Source organism: Mus musculus, chromosome 18 (assembly GCF_000001635.26).
Source record: "Mus musculus strain C57BL/6J chromosome 18, GRCm38.p6 C57BL/6J".
In the NCBI taxonomy this organism is placed as follows: domain Eukaryota; kingdom Metazoa; phylum Chordata; class Mammalia; order Rodentia; family Muridae; genus Mus; species Mus musculus.
This window is the reverse complement of record NC_000084.6, coordinates 39,144,555-39,158,638: the sequence shown is the minus strand read 5'-3', so window position 1 is coordinate 39,158,638 and position 14,084 is coordinate 39,144,555. Positions and strand designations below refer to the sequence as shown.

Sequence of the window (14,084 nt, the reverse complement as noted above, 5' to 3'; positions counted from 1 at the left end):
AAATGTCTGCGGCGACGGGGGCATCAATCACTCTGATGTGACCATCTGGAAGCGCTATGCATGTTTCAAAATGTTACACTGTTGCCCCAAAATATGCAAGATTGTTAGACAAAAATTAAGATGTGTTTTAAAAAGAGGTAAATATACTATACGGGAAGAAGATGGACTGTAAGGCGATTTAAGAACCTGAGACAGAATACACAACAGGGAACTTCTGGAAGACAGAGAAACCTGACTGGTCTACCTGTGGAATACAGTCTGAATACTCAACTCTGTGCATATCGGCTAGTGGAAATGTCCCTTCCAAAGGCTGGTCGGCTAGCCGCTCTAAGCATTACTGCGCTGCTATTTCCTCAGAACTGACACACACCCTTCTGGGGGTTGGGGCTAAGAGAAGAGCTCATAAGACTTGGAAAGCTAATGGAATTTCTGAGACTCAGGAAGTTCAGAAAGTTTTTAAAGCCCCTCACCATTGTCACTGTGCAAGCAGGAAACCCTTTCTGGGGAGAGGAAACACTTCTTCAGCAAGGCTAGCTGCAGAACCATGAGAGCATGCGCTTTAGTGATGCACTTCTCACTGAGTTACCAAGACCTTAAGTAACACCTTTGTGCTGGAGAGTGTTTGTCAGAGTCAATTGGGAAGAGGAAAATGCAATTGACTAATTGCCTTAATCAGATTGGCCTATGAGCATGTCTGATGGTGTTTTCTTAATTGCCAATTGATATATAAGGGACCAGCCCACTGTAGGTGGCACCCTTCCCGGGGGTCTGGGCCATTTAAGAAGAGTATCTTAGCAGGCCAAAGGAAGCAAGCCAGTAAACAGCACTCCTCCATAGTCTCTGCCTTGAGTCCCTGCCTTGGCTTTGCTCAACACAAGCTGTTGCCAACACAAACCCTTTCCTCCCCAAGTTGCTTTTTGGACGTGCAACCAAACGTTTATCACAGTGACCAAATGTAAACTAGGTAGCCCTCAACCACACTTCTGTAAGCAAACCCAATAAAGTAACAGGATCAGTAAGATAGACTTGGGTTAAATTTTTTTCTTTGATCAGTAGTGTATGCTCTATCTGTCATGAACAGGTGTTCATTCACATGTCCCCAAGGAAAGTCACACAATAATGGTCAAATAACATTGAAGTGATATGATAACTAAAATCAATGTGTTATCCTAGACTGAACAGCAGTCTAGAAGGTAAAGACATGAATTAATAAGTAAGCAAAGATTTTTGAAATATATAATATTGTGTTAATATTAATTTCCTTGGTATATAACTATGATTATAAGATTGTATAAAACATTAATATTTAGGCTATCTAGGTAAAGAATGTTCTGGAATTCTTTGTAATACTTAAGTCTCAAAAGATTTTAAGATTTAAAAAAAAAATTAACACTTTAATACATACACAGCCAGAAGCTCCAATAAATTCTTGATTTGCCAACATGCCATAGTCCAGATGTAGGAAGCAAATCAGGGGATTGTTATATGAGCCTAAATCCTAATTCAAATGAAGAACTGATGACAGAAACCCTTGGAGTTACAGCCTCGTTCATGTTGGCCCCTCTAAAAAGTCTGGGCAATAGCCTAAGCCACAAACCTGAAGGAAGGAATTATGGAGCAAACAAACTGGGTATATAGTTAACAAAACAGCAGTGGACAGAACAACAGCTGTCCTACAGAGGAGATGCAAATACTGATGGCATCTTCCATGTCTTCTATTGGATGAAGCTCCAGGTAGAAATGCTGACTGATCACATGTCATGGGTTATTAGGGACTGAGAGTTCTAGTCATGAGGCCCCACAGCAATGGAAGCTCCCTAAGGAGGAACCACTTTCTCTCTCTCCTGGAAGGTTTGAAGGACTCTGGCAGACCTTGGGACACCCCAGCAGAATGTTGACTGCTGCCAGAGCACACGGGAGCAGGTGGTCCACAGGTCCCATTTCAGATCCCGTAGCCAAGGCTAGGAGAAGCACAGCTCAGGTACAAGATGTGCCCATCTGGCTGCAAAAACTCTCTGTTCCAAACCTGAGCAGCAGGAGGGGATACTAGGAGATGAGAGAAAGCTGCAAAAATGAATAGAAAAGCTTGGTCAGCCAAGGAGAGACCAGTGGAAAAGCTAGGACCATGTCCTGGGCTTTGAAGGCAGAGCTGAGAAAACTGATGAGTGCCATCTCTAGGTCAGAGGAAAAGGAATCACACTACTGCATACAGCATGAATCACACTTTATGTTTACATAGCATTAAAGTATGAATCATGCTATAGTAAGGGACCAACTTGGCAATAATATGAGAAATAAGCTGCTGATACCTATTAAAATAAATATGTATAATGCAGCCTAGCAATTCCACTTGATGTGTATCCTACCAAAAAGTGGTGAAATGTCCATAAGGGAGTCATTACATTGTTGTTTATAATAATAAAAAATCTGAAAAAGACAAGCTTGAATATCAAAAACAGCTAAAGGTTTACTAAAGTAATTGATAAGAGCTTTGTGGAGAAAAAAAAACAAACCTATACAACAGAGCACAAGTTATATGACCAGGAAAAGGGATATGATGGAGAAGGAGGTTTAGGTGGGAAGAAGGGTGAGAGGGTAGGAGAGTGAGGGAGAGTAGGAGGGAAGAAGGAGATGCCAGAGGGTAAGTAAAGGAGAAAATGGGGGAGAGGGATAACTGACACTAAGGAAGATGCAAAAATAATACATAAATCTACTGTCTTATAACGTACATATGTGTGTGGGAGGGGTATACACATATATACACACATATATACATATATATGTGTATATATACATACATATATACAGATATACAAATACACGCGTATTTAATTGGATTTACCCACACACAGAAGATTATGCCCATCCTAGAAGTTATAGGTTGCCAAACACAAAGCCTCAGTGCCAGGAGTGTGATAACTCCCTTACAGTTGCTGGTCTGAGATGCCCTGAGACAGCCAAATAATACAGAGTACTGCCACCACTCCCAGTTGTCCATTAGCACTTGGTGGTAGGACCGTATTTGTGAACACACCATGAACACTGACCACAGGACATAGAAAAATCAAGTTACTCCTGACCAGAAAGCTCCCTCCCTGCTGACTAATTTTCATAGTGCTAAGTACTGAATTTCCATACACAGTACTGAAAGGTGCTGTGTAGCCTGCCGGGGGTGGAGGAAGAGACATCAGTAGTCTTACTCACCTGTGAGCCTAGTAAACTGCAATAGTGGCTGGCGTGGCCAGATATGTCCATGTGTGTGATAATGTCACGGACCCCACATGCCTTTAAGCACAGCACTTTTGTCTATAGCCTAATTGGGTGTTTAACTGTTTTAAGAGTCCTTTTTAGATTTTTAGAAGCAGGTCCTTTCACAGAAAAATTCCTGGCAAATATTTTCATCCATTCTAGAGATTCTCTTTCCTTCTTTTCAACAGGATCGTGTGTGTACAAAAGCAAAAGTTTTAAATTTGCTGAAGAAAGACTTTTTCTTTTTTTTTTCCTCCTAAATTTTAGGGACCACATTTTTAGTGTCATGTTTAAAAATCCACATAGTCCTAAACATTTTTACCTTAGTCTTATAGTTTTATATTTTATCTATGACTCACTTTGAATTAATTCATATGTAAAATATAAAATTTAAGTTGAGGTCCCAGGTTTTTGCCTATGGTATCTATTACTTTGAAAAGTACCATTTGTGTGGTTTCTGTTGACTCAAAAAAAAAAAAAAGAAAAGAAAAAGAAAAAGAAAGAGAGAAAGCTTTTTTTCTTTATTGAATTGCTTTTGCACTTCTGTCTAAAATCAATTGCGCATGTCTGTGGAAGTCTATTTCTGGGTTCTTTATTCTGTTCCATTGATCTAGGTGTCTATCCTCTGTCAATACAATGTCTTGATTATTGTCACTATAAAGGAAGTCTTAAAATAGAGTAGAATAAATCATCTCACTTCATTCCCTTTTCTTAAATTGCTTTAGCTTCACTGCTTTCTGCAGCTTTATATATAAATTTTAGAGAGAATTCGCCACAGTCTTGATAGGAATTGCATTACACCTACAGATCTGTTTGGAGAGCCGACTCCTTTACAAACCGATTCCCCTGATCTGTGGGTGCAGTACACTCTCCATTTTTTTTTTTTTTTGGCTCTGCTTTTATGACACTTTCCAGTGCTTACTTAGATCTGTGCCTAGGCACTATTGGGGGGGGGGGTGTGAATACAATGTGTTTGTAAGTTTGGATACCATTTATTTATTGCTAGGTTATAAAACTATAATGATGGAATAGGGAAAGAATCTAACACCCTCTCGGAGACCTTACCATCTAATTCCTAGTGCTTATTGGCGGGTGTTTGTTTGTTTATTTGTTTTTGACAAACATTTCCTAAATAGATAATCATGCTATATGAAAATACGGCAATTTTACATCTTTCTTTCCAACATATCAGTCCTTTGTACTGTTTTCCTGCTCTCATGCACCAGCTGGGACTCCTGGGACTCAGCTGAATGAGAGGTGAACCTATGTCCGTCCCAGTCTTGGTGGACAGCACCTCGTCTTTTATGCTAAGTGTGACACTAGTGATGCATGTGTGATCAAGTATCAAAGAGTAGGCTCTCTGAAGAGAAGGGTTATTAGAAGATGGGTCTCAGAGTAAAGAAACCACTTCTTTTCCCAATCTCATGCCCGCTCTCCTCTGCCATGCTGCAATAATTTTTCTCCAGAGGATGTCAACATTCATCATTAGTGATGATGACAACGGTTTCAGTGAGCATGTCAAGTCTGGTCACTTCATCTACTACATCCTCTGGACAAAGCACTTACTTCACTAAAACTCAAATATGGAATTCCTTTGAAGTTATTTTGCAAAGAATCTCTTACCAATGTTTGTATAGACCAAAAAGCTTAGCCCAGACGCAACTTCTTTGTTTTGTAAGCAAAATCTCACTGAAAGACGACTGTACTCATTCACTGGTATCCTGCCTTTGACGACTTTTGAACAAATTTGGGAAACTTCAAAAACTACAGCAGCCACTATGTTGGCCCACGGAGTCTGAAATACTGTCTGTTCAGTTTCACAAATTTTACTGTCACAAATTCCTAATAATAAGATGTAGTGAATAGAAATACCAGTACACCAGTAGTAGAACACTTACATAGCATGCTGAAGGCCGTGGGTTCAAACTCCAATATCATGTGCACGCACATGCGCATGCATACACACGCATGCATACACACCACACACACACACAAATGCAAATTGGAAGCAAACCTGAACTACACAGTGAGAACATCTCAGAAAATAAAGATGACAAAGAATATGATGGTATGATTATGATTGATTATGATATATGTCTAGATATCCACCTAGAATAGTTAAGAACCCTCTTGCTGTATGTGGAAAGAATACATCAGAAAATAAAGCTAGCAGAAAAGCAGCCAACTCTGAACATTATGTAACTGATTCAAATGGGCCGAAATATACTACACTGTGGTGTTTTCAGTTACACCATCAGTTTTTTCTCAAGCAAGTTTGAACAGGGGCCCCTTCATTTGAGTTGAAAGATCTCATTGATATGTGGATAAAATCCATAATGTTTAATGTTAAAATACAGCTTCAGCTTCTTCCTCTCTCACATACCCACCAATACCATGAAAATGGTCAACATGTCTTTAAGACAGACTGTGACTATAGGCCAAAATCTGTGGTTTATGTAATAATTAACATGCTACAAAATCAACTAAACTGCGGTTTATTTAGACACCCCCACCAGTCATCCTAAAGTATTACTGAACAATGAAAGAACAAAAAGAAAAGAAACTAAAATTCCCCTGCACCACCTCTAAGAACATCATAATACTGAGTAATATTCTAAGCCAGCAGGTGCCCAACTTTATATCTCCCTGACATGAGAAAGCCTCTCAATATTCGGGAATTACTCTAAGATCAGCTTGTGGAAAAGCCAACCAGACAAAGCCAAAACTCCCAAGGGGACATATTTAACTAATTAGGGAGGAGGTGATTAAAATGGAGCTGCTAATTGTCTACTGTGCTCTCAGCAGTGGGAGACAAAATTACACCTCATGTTACTGTCAATTACATAGCCCTCGTTTGTCTGTATTTATCTGTCCCTTTAGGATGCTGAAAAGCACACAGAGGTGTAGTTTCCAGCACGAGGTATACATTCCTCTGTGAGAACAGGTTATGGAATGTTTAGAGGTTTTTGTTGGTTTATTATGGTTCTGTTTCGTTTTGTTTAGAGACAGAACTATCTCTTGTTTAGACTTATTATTAATGTGTACATTCTAGAGCAAAAAGCTGCTTCTCTTCAAGAGTACTTTCATCTGCAGAGGCCAGGTGTTAGCCTATGGGAAGACTGAAGTGGTTAGTAAGAGGCCAACCATACACAGGGCAGAACAAATATCACGTGGCAGGGAGGAGTGGAAGGAAGAGGAAGCCTGAAACGGTGGAAAGGCAGTATCGGAAGCTGAGCTGGGGGCAGTGAGGAGCGAGGTGTTTGTTGTTTTATTATGGTTCTGTTTCATTTTGTTTTTTTTGAACTCATACCAATAATATCATGCAATGACAGGAGTCCTTATTCTATGCGTTTGGGGAGTCATTCAAGAGAGCCAGAAAAAGTAAGTAATGCAGAAGCCACTGAGCATGAATCCCGAGGAGACAGTCTGAAAATATATCTCTGTGAGATGAAACCTAAATACATCTAGAAATAGACCTCAGCTGTGTCACTGGAGCGGCCCTGCCAGCCATTCACAGCACCATCTCTCCTCTTCTTCCCTGGAGGGTGCTAGGCACTGACTGGAAGGGCCAACGGCTGCCTACCTGCATCTGGATTTCCTCATGGTCAACTGAGGACAGACATGGCCACGTCATGTCTACTAATGGAAGTAGCACGTGACCTCTAAGTTCTTCACAATGTTTTCCCAGGATGATTCCAATTCCATTTCCATGCTGGAGCAGGGGAATGACCGAATCCAGGACACCATGGGTTAGGGAACAGAGCAGTCATGCTGGGTAAGGGCTCAAATAAGAGCTCTGCCAGCCACACCCACTTCTCTCCACATGTGCTACTGTGTCTCTTCACTGGATAGCATCTTGGCATGTTCTATATAAAGATAGCCTGTAAGGCTCCACATGTGCTACTGTGTCTCTTCACTGGATAGCATCTTGGCATGTTCTATATAAAGATAGCCTGTAAGGCTTGCAGTGAATTATTTAACATTCATAAACCTGTTTTCTCATCTGTAAAATGAATCACAACACATATTTCCTAAAACAGTAGGAAATAAGTAGGTTTTAAGATGCTAAATCTGTAAAACATACACATACACACACATACATACACACACACGCGCGCACACAGTTCTCAATTGGGCTTGCTTCTATGGATAACAATGTATATAAGGAAAATTGAGGTTATCTTATCTTTTGGCCCAAGAAAGGAATTCAGATTAAACAGCTATTTCTTTATACTTTAACCAATTTGGCCCAACTTTAAGTAGTTGCTGGAATGTGAATCTATATTACTAAAGGTTATATACATACTGGCTTGTGTTTTTTGTTTGTCGACTAGATTGTGTCCTGTATTAGTCTAACATACAGATGGGTAGAACAGCACATTCGTCTATTCAGCCGTACCATCCCACCAGCATGGGCTAGGAAAGAGCCACAAAGGAGCTGAGATCATCTGCAAGAGGCAATGGCTTGATTCATTGTGTTCTCTAAGCAGCAGACGCCATGATCTGCCTTTGCAAACATACATCTCCCCCTTTGGATCATGCTTTTATCCATGTAGAGTCTTTCTATCTTCTAGGATGGGACTTAGCTATACTCAGGATTTTTGTGACCTTTTAATACTGTAAAACTGTAGTTGAGATTCTCAGCATCAAGATAAAAAGCCCTGCTCTGGGACTTACCCCAGAGCTCTCAGATGGCTTTTACATGCCACATGTTGCATAACAACCATAAGATCACAGAACCCTGCTGAGGCCAGCATCTCTGAAATGGGAACAGAGATCACGTCGCCAGGCTTAACTGCTTCCATCTACCATGATAATGTCCCACTGCTTACCATGAGGCATGAATCACCATCGCAGTGGGAAACCTAACTAGATGACAGTGATAAAGATGCTCTACCTCCTATGTAGACTTTTATAACTGTCTATCCCATGAAAATCAACCAGAGCCTTGCGCTTTGCATTATACTTCATGAAAGCAACATATGACCAACAGCCATCCAGTGCTGCCTCTCTAAGAGGCCCAGAAACAATATGCCTGAGTCTGCTGTACCATACAGAACTTCTATCTTAGGAGCCAAGGCCAAAACCCGGGAGCTACATCTACACAGAAGAAACTGCAGTAAGAACAAACATCAATCTATGAATTAAAAATGCCTCTGGGACATTGGTTTCAAAGACGAAAGGCTTTAGAGTAACAGCAAACCCTCTCAGTAGGAAAGCAGAGCACTACTCAGGGTCTTTATTGTTCTACTTCCCTGAATTGTTACTTACAGGTTCCCGGCCATCCATGGCTTCCATCCAGAGCCTACGGTCCTCTTCCGACAACGCCTGCATGGTGATAACCCCTGGCCTACAGAGAAAGGAGAGACATAGGCATGACCACCGTGTCACACAGAGACAGTGGCAATATTCTTAAATGTTTTCTTAAGAATATTTAAGACATATCCAGTTATCAGTGGGAGAGAATGCTGAAACTAACGACATGAAGAGAGGCACAGCCCTCTACTCCTGTTAGCCACCCTCCTATCTCAGAAAGCAAAACCACCTCCTCACATCCTTTTCATATGCCTCTCTCTCTCTAAAGAGCTAGAGGTAAAGGACAAGAATTCTGAACTACCTGGTTCCCTTCCAGCTTAATTGTTCCATGAACAGGAACCCATTTGCTTAACAGGGTGCTTTGTATAAGGAGGGAATGCAGTATTTTCTAAAGTGAATTGCTTGACTGTGCATAAAGAGAGACATACCCATATTGAATACTTTGTATTTCTTAGCATCAAATCCAGTGCCTTCTAAACCGCTTTTGTCCCCAAATCCATGTAGTGAGTTGGCTTTGTAATTACAATTAGATTAAATGTATGTAAATTGTTTTAATGACTACCCACAGGCCAGAAGCCCAGTGCTGCTCCCTTTGCAAGCTCTCCTAGAAATCTACTTGCTATTCACAATGAGCACAACCTCTCCAGACAGTTCACACAGCATCAAACCCTGCTTCCTTTACAAATAGCACTCCTCACAGAAAAGGCCGGGCAATAAAATGACGTGAGAAGATGTCACACACTCCTCGAGGTAGTTTCTTTACTCAGTGTTGGTCCCATGTTGCCCACAAACAATTTCCCCTCCAGACATATGTACATTCTTATGAAACAATTTAATGTCTATCAAATTGATAAAGAGCACAGCAACCCTCAAAAGTCCCAGCACTGGTTGATCCCACCTTTAGCTAAGGAGTTATTGGCAGCTGATGGCTGCTGGAAGAGGGAGTTGTCCCCTCTCCCCACAGGGATGTGGCCCCTGATAGCCTGTCCATGTTCTAGTGGTCAACCACTAGACTCAGAGGGCTTAGACTGTGTCCATGAAGTTGTCAGAGAGAAGTCGTGGGGGGATATGAACCGGCCCAGAGGAGAGGGACGGTTCCGAGGGTGAATGGATAAAAACATTTTGTATATGTACAAAATCCTCAAACAATAAATTATATATATATGTGTGTTTGTGTGTGTGTGTGTACATACATACATATACATATATATAATATGTATATATATATACATGTGTATATACATAAATATGTATGTATATACATACATGTATATATACGTATATATAATATATATAGTTTAAGAATAACTCTTTTAAACCCTCATCTTCAAAGTCTGAGAAATCCTGGAGGAGACAAAAAGAGATCAACTAATCAAGAACTAAAGTTCAGTTGCCTTTGTGACCACATGCCCTCAGTGTGATACTAAAAGCCTAGGACCAAGACAGCAAGCATCTTGCCAATCTCTACCATCTCTGCTCACCCATTGTTTCCATGGTTCAGTCAGTAGGACAGATGTCCCATATATGCTTAAACACACAGCTGTGTCTTTTTCACCACTGTCCCTCAGTGCCTTCCATCTACACTTTCAAAGATATCACAATCAAAAGCAAGGGTCAGGGATGCGAGGAGCATGGGGTGAAGGAGAAAAAGGAGAGAGGGGAGGAGAGGAGATGTCCGCACGCGTCTTCCTCCACCGAGGCAGACAGAAGGGGGGGAAATGTAAGATTTAGAGTAGGCAGGTGTGTTGAGGACTGACTCCTGAGAAGGAGGTCATTCCTTGAAGCCACACTGGGCATTAGCACCATAGGAGAAAGGTGAGTCCAGGACAGACTCACTTTCTTTCCACAGCATCTGCCAGGGCCCTCCCCCTCTCCTCAGACTCAAATGACCATTTCTCCCCAGCAGCCCCTGTGACATGCCAGAGTCCCCATATACCTGCAGACTGCTCACAACTGTGCTTCCATAGAACCGAGCCTGTGGCCTGGAGAAAGAGCAGATTTCATGTTCCCTTCCCACCTTTCAAAACCAAGCACAAGGTGCTTTGAAATCAAAAGCCCAAGAAGCTAGAGCCTGCTGCAAAGTCCGCAAGCCCCAGCTCCTCTTCTCCAGTGCTACCCTACTTTTCCTTATTGGCTTGTTGTGCTTTCTTTGCTGGCACCACCTATTTGAGTCAAGCAAACCATCTTTAAAAAAAAAATGTAGATTCCCAACCCAACTCCACCCTACTGAGATGGAACTTCTGGGCTGGACCTCAGAAATCAGATGGGGTAGGCGCCCAGGACTCAAACTGGGTGACCTTAGCCAAAATGCCCATCAGTGGGGAAATGGATCCTGAAGAAACTAGTTAAACAGGGCCCCTAGTGGAGGTATGGGAATACCAACCCACCTTTAAATTTACCGAATGGCAGAGAAGCACCTGAAAAAATGTTCAACATCCTTAATCATCAGGGAAATGCAAATCAAAACAACCCTGAGATTCCACCTCACACCAGTCAGAATGGCTAAGATCAAAAATTCAGGTGACAGCAGATGCTGGTGAGGATGTGGAGAAAGAGGAACACTCCTCCATTCTTGGTGGGATTGCAAGCTTGTACAACCACTCTGGAAATCAGTCTGGCGGTTCCTTAGAAAATTGGACATAGTACTACCAGAGGATCCAGCAATTACCGGAGGATCCAGCAATACCTCTCCTGGGCATATATCCAGAAGATGTCCCAACCGGTAAGAAGGACACATGCTCCACTATGTTCATAGCAGCCTTATTTATAATAGCCAGAAGCTGAAAAGAACCCAGATGTCCCTCAACAGAGTAATGGATACAGAAAATGTGGTACATTTACACAATGGAGTACTACTCAGCTATTACAAAGAATGAATTTATGAAATTCCTAGCCAAATGGATGGACCTGGAGGGCATCATCCTGAGTGAGGTAACACAATCACAAAGGAACTCACACAATATGTACTCACTGATAAGTGGATATTAGCCCAAAACTTAGGATACCCAAGATATAAGATACAATTTGCTAAACGCATGAAACTCAAGAAGAATGAAGACCAAAGTATGGACACTGTGCCCCTTCTTAGAATTGAGAACAAAACACCCATGGAAGGAATTACAGAGACAAAGTTTAGAGCTGTGACGAAAGGATGGACCATCTAGAGACTGTCATATCCAGGGATCCACCCCATAATCAGCTTCCAAATGCTAACACCATTGCATACACTAGCAAGATTTTGCTGAAAGGACCCAGATATAGCTGTGTCTTGTGAGACTATGCCGGGGCCTAGCAAACACAGAAGTGGATGCTCACAGTCAGCTATTGGATGGATCACAGGGCTCCCAATGGAGGAGCTAGAGAAAGTACCCAAGGAGCTAAAGGGATCTGCAACCCTATAGGTGGAACAACATTATGAACTAACCAGTACCCCGGAGCTCTGGACTCTAGCTGCATATGTATCAAAAGATGGCCTAGTCGGCCATCACTGGAAAGAGAGGCCCATTGGACACGCAAACTTTATATGCCCCAGTACAGGGGAACGCTAGGGCCAAAAAAATGGGAATGGGTGGGTAGGGAACTGGTGGGGAGGGTATGGGGGACTTTTGGGATAGCATTGGAAATGTAATTGAGGAAAATACATAATAAAAAAATATTTTTAAAAAAAAGTGGACCAAAAAAAAAATTTCTGACCCAAAATTGTTCCTGTCTTAAAGAATGCAGGGACAAAAATGAAGCAGAGACTGAAGGAATGGTCAACCAGTGACCTGCCCAACTTGGGATCCATCACATGGGCAGGTACCAAATCCTGACACTATTACTGATACCATGTTGTACTTGCACACATAGCATGGCTGTCCTCTGAGAGACTCAACCAGCATTTGACTAAAACAGATGCAGATACTTATAGCCAAGCATTGGACTGAGGTCGGGGACCCCTATGGAAGAGTTAGGAGAAGGATTGAAGGAACTGAAGGGGATGGCAACCCCACAGGGAAGACCAACATTATCAGCTAACCTGGACTCCAGGGAGCTCCCAGAGACCAAGCTACCAACCAAAGAGTATATACGGGCTCCCCTGGCATATATGTAGTAGGGAACTTGTCTGGCCTCAGTGGGAAAGGATGTGCCTAATCCTGTAGAGACTTGATGCCCCAGGGAAAAAGTTAGGGGGACACCCTCTCAGAAGCAAAGGGGGTGGAGAGAGGGAAGAACTCTGGGAGGGAGGACTAAGAGGGAGGATAACATTTGGGATTTAAATAAATAAAATAATTAATTAAAAATTTTAAAAATGTAGATTCCCCATCTAACCCAACCCTACTGAAACTAAACTTCTGGGCTGGGCCTAGAAAATCAGAGCTAAAGCCCACAGAGAGGAGAGATGATGTTCTATGTTTGTATGGTTATGCCTAAGGCTCATGCCCTGAACCAGCTCCACCCCCTCGCCTTTCCTTCTGGGTTCTCTGCACTAGCAGTGTTATCACCCTCCTCTCTATGCTGGGAGTCAAGCAGCCAACATAACTCCAGTCCCCTTCCTGCAAGAAAACAATTGTAAACACAAGAGTTGCCCAAACACCGAGAGTGCAGAGGTATCACAGATGGCACATCAACTTCATGGCCTATGGCATAATAGTTCCACCCAAAGCCACCAAGAGGAAGTTCAAAAAACTCAAGAGGCAGTAAGGGCGTGGGCATGTTATTTGGTACTAGTAACTAGGGAAGCCAATATGACTGTTTTTACTTCAAATAGAAATAAAAAATACAAATTATAGCCAGGCGGTGGTGGTGCATGCCTTTAATCCCAGCACTTGGCAGGCAGAGGCAGGCGGATTTCTGAGTTCAAGGCCAGCCTGGTCTACAAAGTGAGTTCCAGGACAGCCAGGACTATACAGAGAAACCCTGTCTCGAAAAAAAAAATGCAAATTATTTTTCATGTGTGTGGGGGGTGACACTCTGGATGATGGATAGTAATTAAAGTAGATATAACACATTTAGTTATAATTGTATTCCCCAAGCTCAGAGAACTTTCTCAGCTTCATATATGTACATCTGGATACAGCACTGTACTTTTTAGGTAGAAATATCCATTTTTTTCATTTATTAAATTAAAAATACTAATATAAATCTTACTTAGGACTTTCCTAAGAGGCCAAGATAAAAGGGTTGGCTTTATTTTAGAATCAAACAATAATTTATTCTCATAATTACCTTCTCAAAGTCTCCTAGATTGGTAGCATAGCCCCAAACAAAATAAAACAAGAAAAAAATTTGTGTGACATGAAACTCTGCATATCAGCAAACTTCCAGGCTTTCTCTTATAGCATATCTATTTAGCTCCTGACTGGAATGCGTGTCGGTTCTTCATAGCAAAAGTGAAGGAGTAAGGGAGAAAGGAGAGGATGCGTGGGACATGGACAGGAAATATAAACCAATGAAAGAGAAGTGGGGTGCAGGGCTGGAGATGTTCCTGGTTCTATACACCCCTGTGCTCCAGCAGCGTTGTAACAAGAGAACAACAG

The 14,084-nt window shown here is 41.9% G+C and overlaps 1 protein-coding gene across 12 annotated transcripts in view; it reads right to left on the bottom strand.

Annotated features, from left to right (window-relative positions):
* Arhgap26 (Rho GTPase activating protein 26) overlaps window positions 1–14,084 on the bottom strand; it is a 774,669-nt gene that overhangs the window by 217,647 nt on the left and 542,938 nt on the right. For all 12 annotated transcript variants that reach the window (XM_030250607.1, XM_017317984.1, XM_017317986.1 and 9 more), the window contains one exon: window positions 8,521–8,599. In XM_030250607.1, the coding sequence (XP_030106467.1) occupies window positions 8,521–8,599 (79 nt within the window). The remainder of the gene's footprint in view (window positions 1–8,520; window positions 8,600–14,084) is intronic.